General features: G+C 42.7%; 2 protein-coding genes across 5 annotated transcripts in view; one reads left to right on the forward strand and one right to left on the reverse strand.

Annotated features, from left to right (window-relative positions):
* Tti1 (TELO2 interacting protein 1) overlaps positions 1-4,569 on the reverse strand; it is a 52,401-nt gene extending 47,832 nt beyond the window's left edge. The window contains exon 1 of the mRNA XM_052726181.1: positions 4,455-4,569. The gene's annotated coding sequence lies outside the window, so the exon portion shown is untranslated. The remainder of the gene's footprint in view (positions 1-4,454) is intronic.
* A 304-nt stretch (positions 4,570-4,873) lies between these two features.
* Positions 4,874-27,267, forward strand: part of Rprd1b (regulation of nuclear pre-mRNA domain containing 1B) — a 48,141-nt gene continuing 25,747 nt past the window's right edge. For 2 of the 4 annotated variants that reach the window (XM_052726185.1, XM_052726187.1), the window contains exons 1-4: positions 4,874-5,138; positions 12,169-12,298; positions 20,914-21,047; positions 26,546-26,658. In XM_052726185.1, the coding sequence (XP_052582145.1) occupies positions 4,988-5,138; positions 12,169-12,298; positions 20,914-21,047; positions 26,546-26,658 (528 nt within the window). In that variant the 5' untranslated portion in view covers positions 4,874-4,987. The remainder of the gene's footprint in view (positions 5,139-12,168; positions 12,299-20,913; positions 21,048-26,545; positions 26,659-27,267) is intronic. The other 2 variants (XM_052726186.1, XM_052726188.1) reach the window with 2 other exon arrangements.

Raw genomic sequence — 27,267 nt, forward strand, 5'->3', positions numbered from 1 at the left:
AGCTTCTTCAATCAGGGGAGCTCCACTTTAACATCCTTAATTGTTAATAATACCAGTTGCTTCCCAAGGGCCATACCTTTCAATGCCGAAGTGCCCACTCTCTCAATGCTCCACAATGGAGATTAACTTTCAATACACGAAGCACTAGAGGACTCTCAAACCATATCCCCACCACAGCAGAGACAAAGTGGTTTAAATCAAATCACTGCAATTACATATTAGGAAAGATTGCCGAAGAAGCTTTGCAACTTTTGTGGAAAACAAGTTTGTTACTAAAAAATTCACCAAAAGAATTCACTGGCAAATTCTAACCAACATTTAGAGATGAATGAACACCAATTCTGCACAATACAGAAAGAGAGGAGGAAGAAACACCATTTTCTGAAGTCAGTAGGATGGTGGCACACAACTAAAGACTAAGGCCAGGGCCAGGCTTTAATCCCAGTACTTGGGAGGCAGAGGTAGGAGGATCTCTGTGAATCTGAGGCCCGTCTGGTCTACATAGTGAATTCTAGGACAGCCAAGAGTATGTAGAGACCCTGTTTCCTCTCTCCCCCCAAAAAAGACTAGAAATGGTAAGACGGCTCAGCAGGCAAAAGCACTTCTGTCAAGCCTGAACACAAGCTCAATCCCTCAGCCCCACATGGTGGAAGGAACAAGCTTACTCTGAAAAGCTGTCTTCTGACCCCAACATGGACATGCACGTACACACACATACCCATGAACACACAAAATAAACAAACACTAACAAAAACATTTTAAGGTGTTTAAAGGGGGAGGGTTACTGAAGAAATGGCTCAGTGGGTAAAGGTGCTTAACCACCAAGTCTGACACCCTAAATTCCGGAATGGGACCCACACGTTGGAAGGAGAGAACCAACTCCTGCAAACTGTCCTGACATTGACAGGAGTGCTAGGCACGCATGTGTGAATGCTCGCGCGCGCACACACACAACTAATTAATGTGAACAACAACAAAAACCTAAAGACTGATTTCCTTCATGTCTACCAACACACAAATTCTAAACTAAATAACAGGACATCCACTTTAGCAGTATGTAAAAAGCTATAGGATACAACAAAGTAAAGTTGTTCTGGAGATTCAAGGCTGGCTCAGGACTTGAAAACCCCTCAAATTAATATTAAAAGATTGAAGAGGCTAAATTGCATAATCAAATCACTCCCATCTTCTAGACCTCTCAAGGGTAACATGTCCTAAGCCTCAGCCTCTTTCTGCACCTTCTCCCTTAGGACTCTTACATTTTTAGCTGTAGCCCAGAACTTGCCCTTGAACTCCAGACTGATAAGACCAATTACCTATGTATTTGTATAGGTAAGTAGCCCTCTGTACCTGTGAGTCCTAAACTAGCAATTCAACCAAGCAGACCAAAAATATTTGGTAAAAAAGCCTATGATTGTTATTGAACATGTACTCTGCTCCTTAGTGCTTGCTTTTAATTCTTTAAAAAACTGTGTAACAACTTTTTTGTTTGTTTTTCGAGATAGGGTTTCTCTGTGTAGCTCTGGTTGTCCTGGAACTCACTCTGTAGATCAGGCTGGCATCAAACTCACAGAGCTCCACCTGCCTCTGCCTCCGAAGTGTTGCCACCTGGGCCTGTGTAACAACTTTTACAAATCATTTACACTGTACTACATATGAATTAGAGATGATGTGGCACCTGAGTGATGGTGCATGTATCCTAGAGCCAACTCTTTAGACACTGAGCAGTGATTGGTGACTGTTCCTAGATAAGCATTTTCAATCAAACATGTCCACCCTGTACTGTTCAGTCCCCAAATCTGCTTCTCTTTCTTTCTTTCTTTTTCTTTCTTTCTTTCTTTCTTTCTTTCTTTCTTTTTTTCTTTCTTTCTTCCTTCCTTCCTTCTTCTTTCTTTCTTTCTTTCTTTCTTTCTTTCTTTCTTTCTTTCTTTCTTTCTTTCTTTCTTTCTTTCTTTCTTTCTTTCTTAAGCTCAGTAAACAGAAATCTCATCCTTCTAGTTGCTTAGGTCAGTATTCCTGGGGCCACCTGGACCCCCCTTGTCTTCTTTCCTATCTAAACCCAGTCTATCAGCAAATCCTGTTATCTCTTCCTTTAAAACATCTCCATATTCCATCCTTTTCCTCCTTCTTCCACTGATACAATCTTGGTCTGAGTCATCCTTTTACCTGGGTTATTGTAACAGCTGGCAAACTGGTCTTCCTGTCTTTCTTGTACCATGACTGTTTGCTACATAACAGCCTTGCTTATGCAAGCAAATCCTCTATCCAAATGTAATGACAGCACAGTGCAATAAGAATAAAATGCTCTGCCTTCCATTGCTACTGTCCATTCAGAGAAACGATAAATCCTGACATGTGCCCATGGGACATGGTCCCTCCATACTTTTCTGGCTTCATGTCTAGCTACTCTTCTGATTTTTATCACTTTGGTTATACCATCTTTTCTACTCCTCAAAACTGCCAACAAGGGTTTGAAGTTCATTTTCTCTCTACCTGGAAAGACAGCGTATGGTTAGTTCTTTGCAAGCTGACCAAATATTTACTTTATCCTTTCTGAAGGGCATATATAACAGACTCCTATGAGACTAACAGATTTCTCAACCCCCATGTAGTCTCTACTCCCCTTGGCTTTCTGGATTTTTATGCAAAGCCCTGGTCATTGACTCATGTTATACTTGCATGCCTGATTTCCTATCTTCTCTAGCAGAAGGTAAGCTCTCAAGGACATGGGTGTTTTGTTTGCATAGGAACAGTGCTTCATACACAGGTGCTCAAAAATTATTCACTGAATGAAAGAATCTTTGGCTAATGTGAAGAATTTGGGATGAGGCGACCTTGATTGAATTCTAGTTTTGCCATTTTCTTGCTATGCCCGAGCAACTTCAGATAGGTTACCTACCCACGTTTTATGTGTTCTCATTATCAAATGGTGATGGCAATCCCCACTCCAGAGTAATGTTGTCAAGGATTGAGATTTAGAAGTAGTAATGTGCTGGATACATAGACTCAGTACAAGGGTACTCAGTACATGACAGTTACTAGATACTCAGCCATTGTTTAGATGTGATCTCAAAAGCCCTAGCCTCTTTCTTTCTTTCTTTTTTTTTTTTTAAAGGCAGGGTCTCACTTTGTAGTTCTAGCTGGACTGGAACTCACTATACAGACCAGGCTGGCCTCAAACTCCCAGAGGCAGAGCCGGGCAGATCTCTGGGAGTTCGAGGCCAGTCTGGGCTACAGAGTGATTTCCAGGAAAAGTGCAAAGCTACACAGAGAAACCCTGTCTCGAAAAAACAAACAAACAAACAAACAAACAAAAAAGGTGTATGCACCATCACACCTAGCTCAAAAGCTCCAGCTTCTGATTATGAGTAGGTGCTGACTTTTATGTTAACTCATTCAATCAGCTAGGAATTCAGCTTTGATCCCAGATGCTGGGACACACTAAGATATACTCTCTTCATTCAGGACTCGGCTATGTGATCTTGAAACTTATGTGATCCCTATACTTCTTTAACTATAATAACCTACTTCACAGCTTTGAAAAGTAGCAGTTTCTCACTGTGCTAGCTATGATCATGATGTAGTCCAAGTGAAGGGTCCAAGTATGTGTACGAAGAACAGAACAGTTAAGAAAACCAGGCATCAACTGTAGGAATGTCTTCTAGGCTGGGATGGATGGGCCTACAACTAAGAAGTTCAACAACAATCAGGAAAGTTGTAGGGGGGTGTGTGTGTGTGTGTGTGTGTGTGTGTGTGTGTGTGTGTACGCGCGCGTGCAAGGCCAGAGGAGAATGTCAGGTGTCCTGCTCACTCTCCATCTTATTCCTTTGAAACTGGGTCTTTCACTGAACCTGGAGTTAAGCTGGCAACTAGAAAACTCCAGCGATCCGCCGCCTGCCTCAGCCCCACAGCACTGGAGTTACAGACCTGGCCCAACAACTTGGGCTTTTTAATGAGGGCTGGGATGGGAACTCAGGCCCTCATTCTTGCAGAGAAAGCACTCTACCCTTGAGCCACTTCTCCACACCCCTCAAAAAAAAAAAAAAAGTCAGTACAACAGAGGACGTAATTCCATGATTTAAGCAAGCAATTGAGTCAGAGTCTAGCACACAAAGCCGTGCTTCAGGAGGTGAAGCACTGGACGTGAAAAGGTGGTCCTGGAGGCTGCGCAGTTCCACCAGGTGAGGGAAGGGACGTCACTTCTGAAGACAGAACAAGAGCCGAGGTGTGAAGGCCTTCAAGGGGTACGTGTCTTGATGGAACCAGAGGAGGGCGGGGGTGGGGGAGGGTGTGTGTGAGCACCAGGCACGGAGGGACAGTGTGGCCTGGGCCAGCCACCTGAGCGACGCGGCCCTTCCCACACCCAGGTCCCGCGCTTTCTGCCTCAGTGTTCCCTCATCTGCTTCTGGACGCTCCTAAGCGGCCGAACTCCCTCTCGCTCCCGCCACTCTTACCTCGTCTTCCAGTCTTTCCCTCACTCTCCCGCCTCCTGCACCTAGCCGGAAGTGACGAACAAGTAGCGCGCCGCACCGCGCCGCGCCAGAAAAGTCCTGCCGGAGCGGGAGAAAGGGTGTCGGTGAGGCTCACTGCGCCGGCGCGCGGGCGCGAGCGGTTAAAGCGCCTTTCGGTGTCCGAGGACCTGGACTTGTTCCTTCGGCCTGCCCCGTTCGAAGTCCCCTGAGCGAGGCCCAAAGAGACTGCCGCCTTCCAAGGATCGTTTCCCTCCGGCTCCGAGGCCTCTCGGCGCCCGGCTCTGGCCCTTGCCCTTTGACCCCGTGGCGGCGGGGTGAGAGGTCGGGTGGCCATCTTGTGGCGGCGGCGCGGGCGGCTGTTACTGCGGAGACCTGTCCCCTCCCCCAGCCTGATACCCCTTAGCTGTCTGTCAGTCGGCGGAGAACCCTGCATCCTGTCAGGGGAGGCCTGGGCCGAGTGCGGTCGCTCTCTCCGTCTCACCGGGCGGCCCAGGCCGCTCCTCACCGTCGCCACCATGTCCTCCTTCTCAGAGTCGGCGCTGGAAAAGAAGCTTTCAGAGCTGAGCAACTCTCAGCAGAGCGTGCAGACCCTGTCCCTGTGGCTCATCCACCACCGCAAGCATGCCGGACCCATCGTCTCCGTGTGGCACCGGGAGCTCCGCAAAGGTGATCACCCCCACCCCCGGGCTCTCCCATGGGTCTGTTCACAGACCCCTCTGCCTTCTTAACTAAGCCTGCCTTTGCAGGCCTGGGTCTCTGATGGAGCTTCTGAGATTGGAGACAGTGTTATTACGTTTCTCAGAGAGGGAAACTGAGGCCCAGTGAGGTATAAGATGTTCATCTGAGGTTCCAAGGGCTCAGATGCCCAGACGTGGAGTTACTAAACTGCTGTCCTCCTCAGGCTCCCCCTCACACTTGGCGACAGTTTTTTTTTTTTTGTTTGTTTGTTTTGTTTTTAAATCTTGGCTGTGCTTAGAGCTGTAAGCATTATGCACCAGACCCTGTTTGGGGCATTTGGAATGAGATCCAGCGGTCCCTGGTCAGACACTCTACATTGAGACCTGGTGCAAACACTTCCTAGCTAAGTAATATTGGGCATGATTCTTCATATCCCTGTGTCTGTGTATTCTTATCTATCTGTAAGACGGACACAAAGTTAGCTGTACTTACAAACTTTACTCCATGTCAGTCACTGTTCATAGACTTCAGAACAGCCCTGTCAATTGGGTAGCCTTCCGCACTTGCCATAAATTCAGACTCTCAGAGTCTGACGTTCATTGAGCCCTGCCTGTTACTTTTCAAGCCCTGTGTTGGACACTTAATAGCAAGTTGTCTCTGGCATCTGTGTGGAAGTTAAGCCTGTCTTTGCCACTTACCTCAACAGCTTAACCTCTGTGTCCTTTGTGTTTCCTTGTAGAGAAAATGGAGATGGTGCCAGGTGGTGGTGGCGGCGGCGGCGGCGGCGCTCGCCTTTAATCCCAGCACTCGGGAGGCAGAGGCAGGCGGATCTCTGTGAGTTCAAGGCCAGCCTGGTCTACAGAGCCAGATCCAGGACAGGCACCAAAAACTATATAGAGAAACCCTGTCTCAAAAAAAAAAAACAAAAAACAAAAACAAAACCCAAACAAACAAACAAAAAGAAAATGGAGATGGTGATAACTTATATTGCCTTGGCTTTATCATGTGCCACTATAGGTAGGTTGCTTTGTTTTTGTTTTAGGACAGGGTCTCACTATTTAGCTTGTCCTGGCCTGGAACTTCCTCTGTAGACCAGGCTGGCCTCAGAGATCCACCTGCTTCTGCCTCCCAAATACTGGGACTAACAGCAGGTGCCACCGTGCTGTTTGTTTTGTTAGTTCTCAGGGCCTTTTGAAGTAGGAACTTTGCAGATGGGGGAAACCCAGGGTTGAACGAAGCCGACTGTGGTAGGAAGCCAGGACAATCCAGTCAACATTTTAGTGTGCTGTAGGCACAGTGCAGCCTTGAGGAGAAGTGGTGAGGTAGGCCTGTTGATTGCCCAGTGTGCGGCTTGGTTTTTGCCTTCAGGCTGCTACACTTGGTGTGGAGCTGTGGACAGGAACATACAATGCCAACTCACACTGTGCTGGGTTCCTTAGCAGAAGGCTGAAGAATTGAAGCTTAGTGGAAAGTAGCTCCACGTGTGTCTTTACTCTCTGAGGTATCACCCTTTGTTGTAGATGAGGAAACTGACGTGGATAATGGTAGATTTGAGGTCTTTGAACTGGTGAGGCTATGCAGGGACCACATTCCAGGAGAGAGAGAGAGACAGAGACAGAGAGAGAGAGAGATTTCTTTTTTTTTTTTTTAGGAGACTGTACTCTAGGCTTCTTGCAGAGCATCCCAGTTGTGATTTGCTATGCTTCGATAGGAATCCCTTCAGCCCTCTGGGACAGTTAGGTAGAGCCTGGGATTCCCAGTCTGCTGTGCCAGTCAAATATCTACAACATCTGTGGAGACATGAGAAAACTGCCAGTGACCTGCAGAATTCTGTTTGGTAGAATCTCTTGATCATCTTGGAATTGTCAGCCCGTCTCAAACTTCTTTTCTGACACCTTCTCAGTTCCTTACCGTACCCTATTTGGGTTATGCTAGAGAATAGCAATGTAGAGGATACTTTCATGGCTGAAGCTCCTTTATCTCTGATCTTAGCTGATAGAGTCTTATGTAGCAAGTAGGCTGGCATTCCTGTCCCCATTTTATAGATACAGGAAGATCAGTGGCTTGCTCAGGGGTCCCTAGCTAGGACATGGGCCCAGGGAGGACTGACCTCCAAGACTTGTGCTTTTTCAAGTACCTAGTGCCTCGGTGATCTTAACGAGTGAAGGTGTGGTCTGAGTGCAGCTAGCTCTCCTCTACTGAAAGTTCTCCCCCATCCCATCACTCTTAGTATGTCTTCTTCACTGGGGGTGTTTTGACCAGGGCCCTCCCTCTAATGCGCTTAGAATTGTGTCTGTTACCTAGTTAAAAATTAGTTTAGCAGTTTAGTTGTGCTTCTGATAATGTTTTCATATTTGAGTAAAGGATCTAAACAGCACTGGTTCAGCTGTCTGCGGCAGTCTCAGTGTTGTGGTGTGTTGTCCACAGGGTAGCCACTTACTCCATGTGACTGTTGGCCATTTAAAATGGTGACAAAGGAACTACACCTTTGAATAAATATGATTGAAGATTCAGTTCTCCAGTTTTTTTTTTTTTTTTTTTTTCGGTTTTTCGAGACAGGGTTTCTCTGTGTAGCTTTGCGCCTTTCCTGGAACTCGCTTTGGAGACCAGGCTGGCCTCGAACTCACAGAGATCCGCCTGCCTCTGCCTCCCGAGTGCTGGGATTAAAGGCGTGCGCCACCACCGCCCGGCCAGTTCTCCAGTTTTATTAGCTTAGTTATGGGTTGACTGGCCCCCCGTGGCTGATGGCTACCAGATTGGATCTTGTAGAACTAGAGTTCTTCCCCAAGCATTGAGGTGTGTGTTCATCTGCTAGCCAGTTTCTCTTGTGAACTGAAAATGTCCCCATATTACAGTAGAAAAGAGTTTGTGCTCTGATGTTGAAACCGACTAGCTCCTGGTATTCTAGCTCCCCCTGAGCTTTTACAAATGGCCGTTTGTGTTTATGGATTGTTTTCCCTGTCTAAGACATTGCCACCATCTTTGAGTTGTCATCAAAAGTACTTTGAGCGTTACAAAAATGATTTCCTCTTGCTTAGGAATTGCTTTTGTTTTTAATATGTTATTTCCACTTTCTAGGAATTACTAATCGGTCCTTTTAGATTGTAAGTAGAACTTCTCTCCTTTATGGAATATTTTGGTATTACGAGGCTGTTTGTTGATTTTGTTTTTTTTGTTTTTTTGTTTTGTTTTGTTTTGTTTGAGACAGAAAAAAATTATTTTTTTTCTCTCTTACTATGTAGCCGTGGCTAGCCTGGAACATGCCATGTGGACCAGGCTGGCTTCAAACTCCAGAGACCTGCCTGTCCTCCCAAGTGCTAGGATTAAAGGTGTGTGTGCTACCACACCTGGCTAAGATGAATTATTTTTATGTTGGGTTTTTTTTTTTAACTGTGGCCACAATGTAGGTAAGTAGTTCCTTTTTTTCTAGAATACTTTGTAACCTTTCTCTATACATCAAAATTTTTTGATTAGCCAGTCCTTTAAACTTTACTCAGCAACTAGTTCTACTGGTTTTTAATGGGCTTTGGTAGGAGGTGGGAAGATACATTTTGTCATATTGTCACCTAGAGTTGGAGTAGTGAGATGTATGTACTGTGTGTTTTGCTGTGTCACAGTGCTGCTACACACAGGGTACTTGTCTTTTAGGGTGGCCCAATGTGATTAAGGCTGAAAGAGGCATTGGGTCCCCTGGAACTGTAGTTATAGGCAGTTTGAGCTGTCATGTGGGTTCTGGGAACCAAACTTGGGCCCTCTGGAAGAGTAGTGAGTCTGCCTTTTTTTTTGAGATGGGGTCTCACTATGTAGCCCTGGCTGCCTAGGAACTTACAGAGATCTGTCTTTCTCTGTCTCTCAGGTGCTATGATCAAAGGCAAAAGTCATACACAGCTTGATTTTTTTCCCCCTTAAATCAAAATAATAGTTTGTTATTATTTCTTAAAACATTATAAAAGGAAAGCTGTGCTAACCCTGATCTGAGTGACCAAAGCATATATACTGAGTTTTGGGTTATAGAATTAGATGCTTATCAGAACTGAGAACTTCAATATGTTTGAGTAGAGTGTTATATTCCTTTTTTCTATTTTCACTCTTGACTTTATTTTGTTTAACTTATGTGACATTTTAATTGCATCATTTTTAAGATTAGTGTTTTTTTTTTTTGAGGTTATAATATAATCACATCATTTCCCCCTTCCCTTTCCTCCCTCCAAACCTTCCCATATACCCCTTGCTCTCTCAAATTTATAGCCTCTTTGTTTTTGTTTTTGTTTTTTTGAGACAGGGTTTCTCTGTGTAACAGCTCTGGCTGTCCTGGAATTCCCTTTGTAGATTCAACTGGCCTTGAGCTCACAGAGATCTGCCTGCCTCTGCCTCCCAAGTGCTGGGTTTAAAGGAGTGCGCCACAACACTCACACAGCCTCTTTTTTCTTTTTATTAATTGTTGTTACGTACTTACATGTATATACATATATATTTTTAAATATAACCAGCTCAGTCAGTATAATGTTACTCATATGTATGGTTTCAGGGCTGACTTTTTGGTGTTGGATAACCAGTTGCTCTGTTCTTCCCTGAGAAAGACTATCTCTCCGTCTCTCAGCATTCCTTAGTTGCCTGTAGTTCTTTGTGTAGGGCTGAGGCCTCAGGGTCTTTCCCTGTCCATGTTAGCATGTCTGCTGTTGTCCTTGTTCAGCTCATAAGTTAAGTTTAGGCAGTCACGTTGGTGAGACTTTGTGGGTGTAGCCTCTGACTTGGAATATCTTTCTACCTCCTCTCCTGATTCCTGAGCCTTAGGTGCAGGTTTTCTGTTTTGTTTTGTTTTGTTTTTTGTAGATGAGACTGGGCTCTGCAACTGCATTTTGATTGGTTGTGGTTTTCTGTAATGGTCTTCATCTATTGCAAAGAAGAGTTTCTTTGATGGGGATTAGGACTAGACTTCGGAGGCCCTGGAGAAGGATGTGCAGCTACAGGAGTGTTCTTAACTGCTGAGCTGTCTCTCCAGTCTTGCTGTAATCCCACCTTTGTATGTAGCAGCAGTGAGACACTGTATCAACTCTGATTACTTTTATCTTGACTTTTTTTTTTTTTTTTAATAGTCTCAGTGTGTAGTTCTGACTACCTTGGAATTTGCTAACTCTAGGTAGTCTAGGCTGGGCTCAAACTCATGAAGATTTTTCTGCCTCTCTTTTCCTAGTATTGGGGTTAAAGGCATGTACTACATTAAAAATATGCCTGGCTTGGCTTGGCTTTTGAATAATTGTTATGACAGGTATAGGTTTCCTACAGTCTCCTCAGTTAATTATCTAAATTAGGTTATTACTAGATGGCTAATGTAGTTCAATATCTTCCTGTCTAATTTTGTGAGCATTTTAGGATATAGTTTAAACTTTAATGTGCAGCCAGGCATATTGAGACTCTGTCTTAAGAAAATAAATAAGGGGCTGGAGAGATGGCTTGGCAGTTGAGAGCACTGGCTGCTCTTCCAGAGGACCCGGGTTCAATTCCTAGCACCTCTATGGCAGCTCACGACTGTTTGTAACTCCAGTTCCAAAGCATCTGGCATCCTCACACAGACATACATTCAGGCAAAACACCAATGCACATAAAATAAAAATAAATTATTTTAAAAAAAGAAAGAAAGAAAAAACAATCAGAACAACTATAATGTGCTTTTAAAACCCTGTTTTTAATTTACTTATTCTATAGCTGAGTTTTAAAATGTCAGATCTGCCTGCTGTGCTTTTCAGAAGTGTTCTTTGAGAGCACTGGAGTAATGGCTAGGAACACAGTTGTGTAAAAGTTGGCAAAAATACTGCTAGAGTTTTCTCTTTAGCATTTAAGAAAACTGTTTTGAAACATCTTATTATATTCATATTTATTTCTTTTAAAAGAAAACCGGGACCAAAATTGTTAGTGATATAACTTTAGGGTTGAGAACTTATGTGCATAGAAGCCAGAAAATTCAGTAATGTTCCCCCAAGCAGCTGTAACTCAGGTGTATTGCATGAAGCTTTTATGGTTTAATATATGATTCCATATAGAGTAATAGAAAATAGTACATTTTGTATGTGTAACAGGGAAGAATTATGGTTTTTGTGGGAGCCATAATTTTGCATATTCAGATTTGAGATGTGTGTAAATTTTCAACAATAATACAGCATTTCTGCATGTTTGTGTTTGAGATTAACGTTCATTGGTGTATCTAGAGAATCTTCTGGACTGTAGAGTCAGTGTCGTTGGCTGACTATGGTTATTGGCATCTCAAAGAAAAATTCTCAGTTGAGAGCATCAATTACAAGATTATCTTTCAAAGTTGAATCGTAACTCAGTGTTTCACTCTAGAACATTTGGTAATGAAGATTGTATTCGAAGTAGACATCCTCACAGTACAGTGAATGAACACCTTGGCTTAGCATTAAGATTGACAGCTTATCTTTAAGAATTTTCCTTGAATTATCTTCATTTTTGCTGCCAGTTAATTACCCTGGTTCAAGTAACACAAAAATGAAGCTGATGTTTTTCATTCTTCTCCCAAAATTGTATTCCCAGATATGCATGTTAGAGACCTCAAGGGTATTTTATCCCATTGTTTTATCCAGACACTTACTTGACTCTGAGAGGTAGAACTAACCTTAGTGGTGTTTTTTTTTTTTTTTTTTTTTTTGTGTGCGTGTGTGTGTGTGTGTGTGTGTGTGTGTGTGTGTGTGTGTGTAGCCCAGAGGTTGATGTGTCCCGCTTAACCACTACCCACCTTATAGAGTAGGGTAGAATCTCTCACTTAAACCCAGAGCTCACCAATTGGCCTAGTTAGCTGCCAGCCCCAGAGAACCAGCCTCCACCTGGCCTTTTATTTGGGTGCTGAGATCCAAATTCCAGTCGTCATGTTTGTGCGACAAGTGCCTTCCCTGGTGAACTATCTCCTCAGTTGTGACGTTCTTTAGGGATATCCTAACAATCATTAATTCGAATTTCTTTGGCATAAGTTAAATTGTCCTTTTTTTCTTCTTTTTTTTTCCAGCCAAATCAAATAGAAAGCTTACTTTTCTGTACTTAGCAAATGATGTCATCCAAAACAGTAAAAGGAAAGGACCTGAGTTCACAAGAGAATTTGAATCTGTCCTTGTGGATGCTTTTTCTCACGTTGCCAGGTATGTTTTCTACTTGGGGGCTTTTAAATTTTGCACCTTTTTGTTCTATTTTTGTGATATCCTTTGTAAATTGGCAACTTTGTACTTTACAGAGTGTTTCGAAGGGCAAATTATGGTTTTATGTTTTTCTGGGCCCTTAACTATCATCTCAGACATATAAACATTTTGAAACACTGAAGAGATTTATTCTGGTACCAGAAACACATCTTTTCCCCTGAATTCACCTCCTGGATTTCTTTCTTGAGTATGTTTTCCATGGCTAAGTTGTCTCATTAGTTTATGATCAAAACCCAGAGGTAGCAGGATGAAAGAGCCTTTTAGTAATGTCTCTTCAATAGCAGAAATTGGCTCCTGAGACTTTTTTATTTCCTTCTCGATTTCTAGTTTGCTAAAAATAGTAGTCATTACTGTCACTACAAAACTAGTCATCCAAAGTGTGGAGAAGGAGCTGCTTGAGCCGATTGTAGTGAGTCTGCTTCTGGAATTGCAGTGAGTGCGGGACTGTGGAGCACTCAGGCAGCTGGGAGGAAGCTCACACCGGTTAAAACTTTACATCACTTGTGCTCATTTTCACATCTTGTTGTGGGTATGAGTTAGGTTCCCAGGAGGAAAATTGTGGGTTTTGTTTAATTGATAGACTGTTGTGTTTGTAAGGGTGCACAAAAAATATACAGATCTTTGCAAAAAGAAACCAAGAGTGAAAATAAGACTAGTGGGTGAAACAAAAAATGTTCTGGGGTCTAAGAAGATATGAGTAAAAGGTCTTAAATGTGAATTTAAGTCTGTATTTCTTGAAGGATTTGAAATGTTCAGAGGAATAAAATTAGTCCAGAAATTTAAAAACCACATCTAGCTTTCTAAAGCTGGAAAGGATTTTTGCTTCTACCTGTGGTGCTGGCTTCTGATGAATGTGGGCATGGAAGTAGCAGAACGTATTAGTAACTTGAAGAAAATTACCGAGTCTTCGAACAGCTGGTAGGCTTACAGTAGACCGCTGGAGACAGGGATTTGTTTTGATAAAGTTTAGTTAGGTGCCTTAGATCCTGCTCTGTCTCAGACGCCATGTGAGTGGCCTTGGGTATGTAAGTTAAGTTTCTGAGCTCAAGTTTCTTACCTAGTTAAAAGGCATGGAAACTTCTTATCTCTTAGTTATTGTGACTCCTAGTAGAGTGAGAAGTTTTGTGAAACCTGGTCCACGTTTTACCCAACCGTTTTCATGCACTACACTCCAATAGGGAAGGACTGTTTCTTTTCCTAGCTCCCAGGCTGCACACCTTGTAGTGCCTAGCGCAGCACAGCCTCCAGTTCAGGGAATGCATTTACATAGCCTTTCACAGGGCTTTCCAAGACCCAGCAGCACTGGGGTCTGTCCTGGTGCTGAGCAGGGATTTAGTAAATATTTGTTGATTGAATTAAGATAATAGTGACTAATTAGGGACAAGATCTGGTTTAAGGAATTACCCTACAGGGGTAGTAAACTAACATTTTTATTTTAAAATGATAATATTTTTTACTGTCTTTTTTTATTTTTATTTTATTTTATTTTTTTTTTGGGTTTCTCTGTGATGTTTTGGTACCTGTCCTGGATCTCGCTCTGTAGACCAGGCTGGCCTCAAACTGACAGAGATCTGCCTGGCTCTCCCTCCTGAGTGCTGGGATTAAAGGGGTGCACCACCACCGCCTGGCATTATTTTTACTGTCTTAAATAAGGAAAGGACAAGTAGAAAGGACTAGAAGGTGGGTACCAAGATTCAGAGGGCTTGTCTAGTATGTGGACACATCTAAAACTATATAGAAGCTAGGTATGGCAACACGTTCCTGTAATTCCAGCACTCAGAAGCCAGGCTGGGCTATGTAGTGAGATCTTGTCACAAAGAAATGGAATCAGAAGGCACTGGAAAAATATCCTGGTATATTCTACCTGACTTCCCAGCTCCTGTCTGCACTTCAGTCTGTTTAAGGTCCAGTTTGAACCATGTTTCTAGGCCTATGTTCTTTACCCCATCATTAGAACAGAAAGTACAATAGTTACTTTAATACTAATAGACATTATCAACCAAAAGTAATTTAGTATGTGCTCATGGTGTGCTTTTGCTGTGGCCAAACGGTCAACAAAAGTGGCTGACCCATTAATCCTCAAATTGATTAGCAATCTTTTTTATGATGCTTCTATCCCTAAGCAAAAAAAAACTTGAATTCAGAGAAAGCACAGTGTTCATAGGGTAGATTTGATTTAAGTAGCAGTTTAATTAGCCAGACTATGAGCATGTATGGTTACAAGTACCCTGTTTTCTTTAAGTTTGAAGGTAGTTACACATTCGTCATTCAACATATATGAGTGTTTTTTATATGTCACATGCTGATCCAGAGCCTGGGGAGTATTAGGGAAGAAGGCAGACAAGACAGTGAAGAGAACAAGACATCTTGAAATGATATGGACACAGTTAAGTAGAATAGTGTTCTGGGGTGGGATCTCTTCTAGGCATTGTTGGTTAAGGAAGTGACATTTGAGAACCTAAGGTAGAACTAATCATGGTATCTTAAGAGGAACAGGATGTAAGCCAGTGGATATGGTGAGCAAAGTGAGATGTAGCCCCAGATGAGATCAGAGAGAGAGAGGTAGAAAGGAACCAGTTACATACTCCCTGAGAGTCTTTTCTGATAGGATGTCAGTCAAGATTTTAAGCCAGGGAATGAAACAATTCCCATAGACATTGTAAATTATCCTTCTTTTAAAAATCTTGTACTTATACACATATGTGTCTAACAGCTAAAAAGAGGCTGTGAATTTGAAAGGGGGTTGGAATGGGTATATGGGAGGGTTTGGAGAGAGGGAAGGGAAAAGATGCTGTGGGATGTTCTGTATGGCAAATGTGTTGCTCTGATTGGTCAATAAATAAAACACTGATTGGCCATTGGCTAGGCAGGAAGTATAGGCGGGACAAGGAGGAGAATAAAACTGGGAAGTGGAAGGCTGAGTCAGAGAGACACTGCCAGCCGCCAGGATGACAAACAGCATGTGAAGATGCCGGTAAGCCACGAGCCATGTGGCAAGGTATAGATTAATGGAAATGGATTAATTTAAGCTGTTAGAACAGTTAGCAAGAAGCCTGCCATGGCCATACAGTTTGTAAGCAATATAAGTCTCTGTGTTTACTTGGTCGGGTCTGAGCGGCTGTGGGACTGACAGGTGAGAGAGATTTGTCCTGACTGTGGGCCAGGCAGGAAAACTTTAGCTACAAAAAGACATAATTATAATTTCAAAAAATAAAAATAAAAAGAGGAAATATCTAAAGCCCCGGTAAAATTAAAGAGAAAAAGAAACCTAAGCGTATATCTAGGATTTTTTTTCCTGTCAATCCATTTGTTAATTGTGCTGCCATTGGTTCATGAAAAGTTTAACCATTTGTAACATAATGAGTAAGCACTTAAGGCAAAAGTTGTACCTAAAAAATAAAGTTCAGTATACTAGAAGAGTTCTCTCTTTTTATTCAGCTACTCGAATGTTGATAAGGCATATGTATACATCTTCTCATTACAATGTAGAGAAAATTATTTTACATTTTTAAAGGCTTGTATTGTTTTGAATAGATGAGTTGGGATAAAAGCCAGCCTAGCTGAATTGGCAAGCTCTGGGTACAGTTGACCCCATCTCAACATGTAAAGTGGGGAACAATTGAGGGAAGCACCTAATGTCAACCTCGAGCCTCTACATGCGTATACACACAGATGTGAACACACATAGGCACTCAGATTGCTCGCACATGCATGTGTGTGCATGCATGTGTGTGTGTAAAAGGCTTGTGTGGAGAATGGGTTATGAAGGGCAAGAAAGCTTGAGTTTGGAAGGTATTGCTGTAGTGTTGGCTAAGGTGAGATCAGTTAAGGCATTTGCTGATGAGAAGGCTGTCTCCATTTATTGAATGCTTGTTCTGTAGATAGAGTCTTCTCTCCTGTAAAATTTGTACAATGTGTTGGAATTAGGTGGGAGCTGGTGGTGAGGGAAGAGAAAAATGTTTAGTGTAAGTGAATGGTTGATGGTACTGTTTACTGAAGATGGGAGGAGAAGATTTGACGGAGGAAATGATTTTTGTTTTATTTTGGCCATGCTAAGTTTGAAATGACTAGTTAGGTGTTCCAAGGGGTAATTATGGATAGACACATGGGTAAAGTAGTTTAAAATTCATAGAATTTTAAATTTTTTATTATTTTATATATATGGGCATTTTGTCTGCATGCATGTCTGTGTGCCACATGTGTGCCTAGTACCCACACAGATCACACAGAGCATCAGATCTCTGAAACTGGAGTTATAAGCAGTTGTGAGCTGCCATGTGGGTGCTGAGAATCAAATCTGGGTCCTCTGAAAGAGTAGCAAGTGCTGTTAACTGCTGAACTACTTCTTCAGCGCCCCCGCCCTCTGCGCCTCCAATTTCTTAATTTTTTTTTAAATTACATTTGTGTGTGTATATATACTCATGTGTCTGTGCATGTGCTATAGCAAATGTGGAGGGCAGAGGACAATTTTCGGAAGTCAGTTCATTTCTTCCACTCAATCCCAGGGATTGGACTCGAGTTGTCAGCCTTGGTGGCACATACCTTTACCCACTGAGCCATCTTTTCTGATCCTAGACTTAACGTCTTGAGAGATAAATCAGTAGTTATTGCCAAACACATGAGACTTCTTTGTTGTTTGTGGGTCTGTGTACTTCTCCCAGGTGGGTAACTTCCTAGGAGGGCTCATGGCTCTGATTCTTTTTCTTCAGGTTTATTTTTAGTTTGTGTGTTTATGGGGGTATGGTGATTTTTTTTTTTTTTTTTTTTTTGGTTTTTCGAGACAGGGTTTCTCTGTGTAGCTTTGCGCCTTTTCCTGGAACTCACTTGGTAGCCCAGGCTGGCCTCGAACTCACAGAGATCTGCCTGGCTCTGCCTCCCGAGTGCTGGGATTAAAGGCGTGCGCCACCACCGCCCGGCTGGTATGGTGATATTTTATTTGTATTAAAATGTTATTTGTATGTTAATAAATAAAGTTGCCTGGGGTCAGAGCTATTAGCAAGCCATAGGAAAGCAGGGCAGTAGTGGCGTACGCTTGTAATCCCAGCACTTGGTAGGCAGAGCTAGGTAAGTCTCTGTGTGTTCAGAGATACAGCCAGTATTGGTTACACATGCCTTTAATCTCAATACCAATCATAGAAAACCTGGAGGCCTTTACAGACAGGCCGTGACGAGGCGGTCTTGTGGTTGGGTTTACAACCAATGAGAAGGCAGAACAGAAACACTATATAAAGACTTTAACACAGAAAGTATCTCTGGTTCGGAGAGGTAGGACCACCTCAGGAGGAAGGGTAAGGTTTTAGCTCTTAGCTCTGACCTCTTGGCTTTCTTCTTTGCATTGGTTCTGTGTTTCTTATTTAAAAAGACGGTTGGTTACATCTACATGGGGGTGCATGTGCACATGAGTTCAGGTGCTTATGGAGGCCAGAAGCAACAGCGTCTCCCTGGAGCTAGAGTTGGAGGTGGTTGTGACTATGCTCTTAACTGCTGATCCACTTCTCCAGCCCCATCAATTCTTTCTGAACAATTATGAAGGGGTTTTTTGTTCGAGCTTTGCATGAGGTATTGTGGGAAAAGCTGACATCTTAGAAGAAAGGATTCTACTTCTACTGGGTCTACCACAGACTTGTTATATATGGGTAAGACTGATGTACAAATTAAAAACGCATATAAAATACACACATGAAACGTGTGTGTGTGTGCGTGTGTGTTTTCAAAGAAATACCAAGGAAGCACAGGAAGGAAAGTCCCTAAGGCTAGCTTGGCAAGGGCTTAGGGATCCATCTGACACTTGAAGAAACAGTGCTGTGTGTGTGCTACACACTATGACTTGGTCAGTTTTGGACGTCTGTATTAGAAAGGTGAGCATAGGTTGAATTCATAATTAGAATTAAATATATATTAAACATTCAACATACATACTCAGTGTGTAAGTAATTATTTCTTTTTTTCCATAGTTCAATAGCAAATATTTTTAAAATATTTTCACTTAGCTATTTCTCATATACACATCATTTATTTGTTTTGTTTGGAGACAGGTCTTCATGTAGCCCAGGCTGGCCTCAGAGTATTTGTGTAGCCAGAGATGACTTTGAACTGATCCTCCTGCCTTCTCCCCTTGAGTTCTGGGGTTATAGGCACTCATCACCATGCCCAGTTTATGCAGGGGTGGGATTGAACTCAGGTCTTTGTCCATGGTAGGCAAGCAGTGCCAAATGAGCTACGTTTCCAGCCTCAAGAATTCTCAATTTAGAATGAAATCTGTGTAACTTGCAAAGGTAGTGCCCCTTTTTTTGTCAAACTGCTTTTTTACTCTAGCTCCGTCTGATTCTGGGTGCTAAAGTGATTTCTGTTTCGCTGGAATGACTTATTTCAAAACCGGTTAGTTCAGTTAATTTTTGACTTGAATGACTTTGCAGAAAAGTTGGAAATCACATGCTTTATAAAGAATTCAAAAAAGATTTTAAAATTTCAAAAAAGACTGATTCAGCCAATATGGTCCTTGGGTAGGGGGGAGACACATACAACCCCCTCTGTCCAGAAATTGCATTATATTATACGGAACAAGTAAACAACTGTTTTGTACAGCATGTGAGAGCTAATTATATGGAACACAATGAAGGTGGGTCAAGAAGTGTAAGTCACTGTGGGGACTAGGAAGTGCTACTGAAGAGGAGGGTGGGACTGAGAGTCACCGCAGGAGAGCTGACTGCAGGGTCTAGGCCTGAGGACCAGAGTAGGTAGGCGAGGTTGGAAAGCCTTGAGGGCTTTGTGAGGACTCTGTCTGCTCTGAGGAGAGTGGAAAGAAACAAGAAGTGCCTTCCCACAGCAGCTAGAATTACATTATTAAAACCTGAGTAGGCTGGAGGAGGACAAGGCTGGAAGCAGGAAGAGCAGTAATGAGGCTATCGGAGAAGGCCTGCTGGACGGAAATGGCTGCTGCTTGGGCCAGGTTGTTGGCAGAGGAAGGAAGGGGTGAGAGTAACTCTTCTGCATATATTTTGAAAATAGATGTCTCAGCATAAACACCAGAGAGCTTGCTTATAGTTGAGGTCTTTAAGATGTAGCAGAAGCATTTCCCTGTTTTCCTAGTGCTTACCTCTGACTTGAAAAAAATTACAAAACATTAATTTATATGTTTCCTGACTTAGTACTTTGATCTCAGTTTAGTTGACTTGCTACTAGTAATTTGTAAGTAGGCTATCTGACCAGACCAGGCTGAGCATTAGGATAGCATCGCAGAAGTGCTGTCAGTGCTGAGGGTGGGTAGAGCTCCCATCTCAGTTGAATTTGGTGTTCTTGAGGTACTCAGTGAAGACATTTGACTTTGCACCTAAGATGTGGAGGACTTCCCCTCCCCATTTTGGCATCGTTTCATATATCCGAGTCTGGCCTCAAACTCACTGTGTAGCTGAGGATGGATAGATGACCTTGAACTTCTGATCCTCTTGCCTTCCACTCCCCAGTGCTGGGATCACAGACATTGCCAACCATGCTCAGCTTTTTCAGTGTTGGGGATTGAACCCACGGCTGGACAAGCACGTCAACTGAGCTACATCTCCAACTCAGGGTCTCCCTTTTTTAACAGTTACATTTTAATTAACTAATTATTTGGAGAGAGGCATGACCCACTCATGGGAGACAGGAAAACTTGCCTGAATTGTTTCTCTTCTTTTAGTGTGTGGTCCTGGGTATGGAGGTCAGGCTGTCAGGCTTGGAGGCAAGCATACCTACTTGCTGAGCCATCTTGTGAGCCCTGCGGTGACCCTTCTTATGGTGCTCAGGGTTAAGATGTGGCTTTTATGCATTCTCACTGAACAGAGTGCACAGGAGCCCAGCGGGCAGGCAGGGCCTGGGTCTTTTCAGAAAGTCTCCTGCTTGTCTGCTGCCATCTCAGACGTTGAGTAGGTAAGAGGTTAATGCTGTGTCAACATACCAGGAAAAATTGCCTAACTTTTTCTTTCAGATGTAAATTAAAAAGGACTACATTATTTCCAGTGTGTTCCAAGATTATCTACTAGATATATTAGTATGAACATGGAACTCAGGCTCATCCCAGTGTTAAAGTCATTATGAAGTAGTTAAGGTTGAGATACTTTTAGCACATATGTGTATGTGTGTAGAGATGTTGCTGTGTTAATGTAAATTTAAACATTTGTGCTTTTAAAATCTTAAAAGTTTGGCTAATTTTAATTTCCAGTCTGTGTCTAGGATTTAATTTGAATTGATGTTTTCTGAAAAGGCAAGTTGTCACAATTGATATGGTCAATTTTATTTTCTGTCTGTTAAAACCAGTCAAATAGGCTTTTTTCCTATTCTCTCTACCTTTCTAAGGGGAAAAAAGATTCCTTGGGTTATGGGGTGCCTCTTCCCCATCACCATGGGAGGAATGCAGTTTCTGTCAAGATTTGGGAGTCCAAGTAGCACAGGGTGTACCACATTCTTGTTTTAAGTATGTAAATCATTTTGGCCGTTGTTGATTTTTCTTTTTAAGTAGATCTGTCCTAATTAAAAACAAAAACTTAAGCTTATATATATATCTTTTCATCTTTTCTGGGCAGAGAGGCAGATGAAGGTTGTAAAAAACCTTTAGAAAGATTGCTGAACATCTGGCAAGAACGAAGTGTGTATGGCGGCGAGTTCATACAGCAGCTGAAGCTGTCTATGGAGGACTCCAAGAGCCCTCCCCCCAAAGGTAGAACCATCACCACATGTTTACAGCTCTTGGTCTTTGCTACTCCCAACCCCACATGAAAAGCTGCAGTGGGGGCTGCTGTGGCTGCTGGGATCCACCAGCCGCTTTCTGACTCTTCAGAGCAAGATGATCCTGAGCGATGGTGAGAATTCATGCAGTGCTGGCAGTGGGCAGGCCTGGCCTTGTGTCCTGCTGCCATGCTCTCACTCCTCACTCCTGTGTGCTCCTTTGGCCCGCCTTGCTCCTTCAGGAACTGCCCTCACACAGGGAAAGAACAACCACCTTCTTTAGAATTGTGGTTGACTAAGGAATACCTCGTCCTGGCCCTGACATTGTCTACAGCAGGGCCTCATTTAAGTTCCTTGCCCGTTTAGAACTTGGCTTTATTGATAATAAATCTGGTTTTGTATACTTTTATGATTGACAGTTTATTGTCTATGTTGATTTTGATCTTTACTGAGCCCAGGGTATCCTTGGGAAGTATGTATGTAAATTTTAAAGTTCTTAAGAGTTTGTTACTTCTTTCTGTAAAGAATAAATTCAGATGTTTGGGTTTTCAGTCTTTGGTTAGTTGTAGGTTACTTCTAGTTGGCATGACAAGCTCCTAAGCAGGAGTCACTCTGATCTGACTCCATTTAAGCTTACTGCTGAGGGTCAAGTCCAAGTACTCACCACATTGAGGAGGTTTTCTGATATGGACTAATCCACGTGCAGATTCTTCTTCCATGCCCTCGCAATGCTCCTGGAAACTGCAGGCTGAGTTTCCGAGTGCCCTTTTCTCTGTACCTGCTGCACCTTACAACACATCTTTCCATCCCTTTCCCTGTGACAGTGCATTCTCCAGGAATGCCACCCTGGCTCCCATGGCTTCCTTGCTGTGGGCTATGTAGCCATCCCCTCCTTGTTCTCTGGTGCTGTGTGCACAACTCTGCTAATGGCATGTACTTTACAGTAAACTGAAAGAGGCTTTCTAAGAAAGTGCTTTCAGGCTTTGGGCCATTGTGAAAGGATTTACTTAGAACCGTTAAAAAATGCTTCTGAAAAGCAAGGCATTTGCTGCCTTGGGTTCCAGTAGTGACAGCATTGTGGACTTTGGTAGTTTCACTCTAATGTAGTTTGGGGAAAATATCCAGTGTTTTTTGCCTGTACCCTGCCTTACAGTTCATTCGGTAGATAGTGCCTGGGACAAGCAGGAGAGCTCTTGCCTTAAAGGAAGCTTGAAGCCGATGTTGGAATGGCCATTCAGGCATGGCTACACACACATGTTGGGCTGTGCTAGGTGCTTTGGAAAGGAGCACAGAGGAGTACAATTGTACACCACAGGGAGTAGTCACAGATGTGGCAGTGTTGGGAATGGCTCCTTTGGGGTGTGGCTTTTTTTTTTTACAGGCTAGCAGTGACATGTGCTGGTTCATTGTCTAAAGGTTGGTTCTCCTTCTCCTTCATCCTTTAAAGACAGACACTCAGTAGGTTCCCTGGGTGTGATGGTCATGGCAGCTCACTCTTGTGTTCCCAGGACCTGGATGATCAAAGTCATTTACTACCATCCTTTCAAACACTCTTGACCTCCCTAGAGGCTCATTTCCAAATTTGAATAGTTAGTTCATATTGCAGTATTGATTCATGGGTAATTCATTATCTTCAGGCAACTCATAGAGTTTGACTTTACAATAAAAGATTTCTTTTGGAACTTTTTTAAAAAGATTTTTATTGGTTTATTTTTATTTATTTTATTTATTGAATTTTTAATTATGTATATGTGAACTGGAGTTACAGCTGTGAGCTGCCATGTTTGTAAAGAGAACAGAACTTGGGTCCTCTGCAAGAACAGCCAATGCTCTTAACTACTGAGCCACCTCTTCAGTGCCACCACATTATGATTTTTCTTTTGATCTTATATTCATATTCTGGTGGCCACTCCTTTTACATGACACTTTTATGCTGTGATGGCTGAGTGTGTGGAGGTCATACCACACGCCATACGTTAAGTAGTTGCTGTGCATTGAGTACTATTGGGTATTTCATATGTAAACCATATGCTAGTGGACTTGCCACTTAACAGTGTATCAATCATTGCTTTGCAAGATATAAACAGAGGCAGAGCCCTTCTGTCCTGACCACCCGGTCCCAGATAAATGCATAAAATCTTATATTAATTGCAGAATGCTTGGCCGATAGCTCAGGCTTATTGTTAACTAGCTCTTACATTTAAATTCACCCATTTCTATTAATCTATGTATTGCCACATGACTCGTGGCTTTACCTGTCCTCTAGCATCTTGCTTCTTGGGCAGCTTGCTGGCATCTCCCCCAACTTCACCCTTCATCCCAGTCCTCAGTTTGATTGTCCCACCTAACTTTATCCTGCCTTGCTATAGGCCAACCAGCTTTATTATTAACCAATGAGAGTAATACATATTCACAGTGTACAGAAGGATTATCGTATAGCGGCACAACTATAAAGTGATCATGTAAATTGAAACTATGCAAAAAGAACTTTAATAATACGTGTAGAAAATAACAATTCTGTGCCTTTTTTTTAAAAAAAAACACTGACTACAAATGTATAGTGAAAAGAAAAAGACAGTAGAACTAACAGTTGCTTTCGATAGGCACAGTGGCACATTCCTACAGTTCCAGGACTCAGGAGACAGAGGCAGGAGGATTGCTAGTTTGAGACCAGCCTGGGCTACGATGGGACTTGAAGGCCAGCTTGAGCTGCACAACGAGATCCTGTCTCAGTAAACCATTGTCTAGGATGAAGCTGAACAACAGAGGGCCTGCCTCCAAGGGCAAGACCCTGAGTTCGGTTCTTAGAGCTGGAGAAACACAGAAAGTAGAAATACTGAAATAAAGTAACTTTCATTGTAACCAATGTGTCAAGAGTGGTTCGAACAGCCTTGCCTTCTGTGTTTTAAAACGGGGAGACATCCTTTTTAATTTTAATGTTTTTTGAAGGGTGGGGATTAGACAGAGGGCTTCATGTGTGTCGGGTAAGTGTTCTGCCAGTGAGTTGACATCCTCTGCCCTTTTTACTTTATTTTGAGACAGGGTCTTGCTGTATAGTCCTAGCTTTGAACTCTGAATCGATGTCTCAGCCTCTGTGTGGCTGAGACTGCAGGCGTTTGTCACTCGATACACTCTGAAAGTTGCTTTAGTGTGACGTGTTTCTGTGGAGTTACTTCTTCCACCGACATCCTCTTTCCTCACTTTTGCGGCTAACTTGGCATCACTAGGTCCTTCTGCAGCGTTAGCCTCACAGCATCCCTAAGCTTCTCTGCAGTGTTAGCCTTACAGCATCTCTAGGTCCCTCTGTGCAGTGTTAGCCTCACAGCATCCCTAGGTCCCTCTGTGCAGTGTTAGCCTCACAGCATCTCTAGGTCCCTCTGTGCAGTGTTAGCCTCACAGCATCTCTGGGTCCCTCTGTGCAGTGTTAGCCTCACAGCATCCCTGGGTCCCTCTGTGCAGTGTTAGCCTCACAGCATCTCTGGGTCCCTCTGTGCAGTGTTAGCCTCACAGCATCTCTAGGTCCCTCTGTGCAGTGTTAGCCTCACAGCATCTCTGGGTCCCTCTGTGCAGTGTTAGCCTCACAGCATCTCTAGGTCCCTCTGTGCAGTGTTAGCCTCACAGCATCTCTGGGTCCCTCTGTGCAGTGTTAGCCTCACAGCATCCCTAGGTCCCTCTGTGCAGTGTTAGCCTCACAGCATCTCTAGGTCCCTCTGTGCAGTGTTAGCCTCACAGCATCTCTAGGTCCCTCTGTGCAGTGTTAGCCTCACAGCATCTCTGGGTCCCTCTGTGCAGTGTTAGCCTCACAGCATCTCTGGGTCCCTCTGTGCAGTGTTAGCCTCACAGCATCTCTAGGCTCCTCTGCAGGGTAAAAGTAAGCACTTGAGTAAGTGCTTACTTCTCAGCTCCTCTTAATGCCATTCAGATTCAGTTTCACCATGGCTTTTGTTGCAGCTGCTTTGTTGTGCTTTCATTTTTATTCTCTACTTATTATTTTTATGAAATGTGATATGGTATCTATCACTGAGAAATGGGATGACACAATTATCTACTCTCCCATCCTTGTGGGCTGAGGAACCAGTGCACAGTGACTGTCATTGACAGACATTGCAGAAAGGAAATGATTGGTTATTGATTGTGATTTGGGTGCTGAACCATTAGAGAAATGATTTCATCCCAGGACTTAGAGTTGATACGCCTGGCAGTGAGACCTGAAGTGCACTGCTGAGGACTGGTGTCATTTCACTAAACTGTGAGAGCTGTTCTCCATAGTAGCATTGTGTGAAACAGGGACAGCCTCTGTCATTACTGTGGCTGGTTATTTTCTCCCTTCCTTCCCACAAACAAATTGTAAGAAAACAAAACAAAACAGTTTATGCTATTGACTGGCCTTCCTGTCTAACATAGCCAATTCATGTATAAGATAGAAAACAGGAACTGCATCCTTGGTTCCAGAAGAGACTTAAGTGAACATGTGCACACCTTCCTTGTGAGTTACCCTGTACGTGCAACAGGTTCTGAGGCGGGTGCCTGGTACTCTCTTTTTGACAGATAAAGGTGTTTGTGCTTAGTTGTTTGCAAGAAGAGTACGGACTTGAGTGTTGTGCCAGGGAGTTGTTTAACCTCCCTAGGTCTTTTTCTGCTTGTAATGGAATGTTCTGTCAGAGTTGTTGGAAAGATGAAGGTAAAGAAACCATTGCAATGCTCTGCACATACTTGGTGTCCAATATTTCTTTTCTACACAGATTTATCATTTAGACTTATTTCCCCCAGTTGTTTGTGCTTGGTTTGTGTTGCCCGATGTGATGCAATAGGAATGATTTTAGAATTAACACATCTGTCATAATCATGTAAAAGCACAGGGGACAGATAATAAAGAATGTACCTTGCCAGCCTCAAAAGTAGTTAATTCTAGAATGAGAACTTAAGTAATTTCTTCCAGTAATATCAATCACGTTTCTCAGTAATGGTTTTTTTTTATTGTACAGTAAAATTAGATTTATTCTGGTTTTAAAGAAAAATTTCAAAGAGTATTTGTACTTGAAATCTTTGACAGTTTTGTCCCTCCTATTTTTTTCCAAAATGATCCTTGGAAAGAATAAAGCTGTTTAATATGCAGTGTGTTCTCTGTGCCCCTCATACATGTTGGTTTACTTCATTGTATCGCCTCCTGCTTCGTACCATTTTACTGTTTACTTCTTTTGAAGGAAGGAAGGAAGTTTCTAACTATGGTAGCTTGGGACATACCAGTTTTAGATGCTTTCCAGGAGCATTTTCTTGGATTCAAAGAGTCAATCTTAGATGACATACTGGGAACTTTTTGTCTCTTCAATAACATAAGGAGTTACACCCATTTAAAATAACTAGCAAGAAAGTTAGCATGAAGCCATCTCTGAAAGTGCACACCCCCACCCTCGATTTACCTGTGGTCATTGTACAGAACACTGGATGTTTGGGCAGGACATGCAGCTCACATTTGTCACATTTTCCTAGCAACAGAAGAGAAGAAGTCTCTGAAACGAACTTTTCAGCAGATCCAAGAGGAAGAAGATGATGACTACCCTGGAAGTTACTCTCCCCAAGATCCTTCCGCAGGCCCCCTCTTGGTATGTGACCCCAGCACAAAGTGACTCCAGGTGACCTCTAATTGAAAGATCATGACCACGAGGTGGCGCTTGTTACTAGTAGTGTGATTTGTCAAAGGGCTGAAGATACAATAGCCCACCCAGAGCTTCTCAGACATCAGACTTCACCCTGCCTTTCACACCACGACTTTACAATGGGTTTATGTTTTATAAAATATTTGGAATTGGTTTTGTCTCCTAAAAATGAAAAATATTCTTTAAAAGCAGATTTATATGGCATGATAAAGATATTCTGAAGTACTTTGCTGTGCCTGTTGCTAATAGCATTCTTGTTTAAGCAAACAGCTTACTACTATCTAAGGACAGTTTTGTAACTGCCAATAGTGAATTTACTGCATGATAGCCTCTGTTACAGGAATTACAACAGGGAGTTAGCATTTAAGGATGCATTTGCCTTAGATAACCTCTTATGAAACAAGTTTGGTTTGGTTCATCTGTTTACCATCAAAGAAAATGAGCCACACAAAAGAGATTAAATAGCATTTAAGTAATTTGCCAAGTATCTTAATTTGAATTCAGATCTGTCACAATTCAGAGTCCATGCTTTTTTGTTTGTTTTGTTTTTAATAT

Source organism: Peromyscus californicus, unplaced genomic scaffold, assembly GCF_007827085.1.
Source record: "Peromyscus californicus insignis strain IS unplaced genomic scaffold, ASM782708v3 Scaffold_7__1_contigs__length_154581171, whole genome shotgun sequence".
NCBI lineage: Eukaryota > Metazoa > Chordata > Mammalia > Rodentia > Cricetidae > Peromyscus > Peromyscus californicus.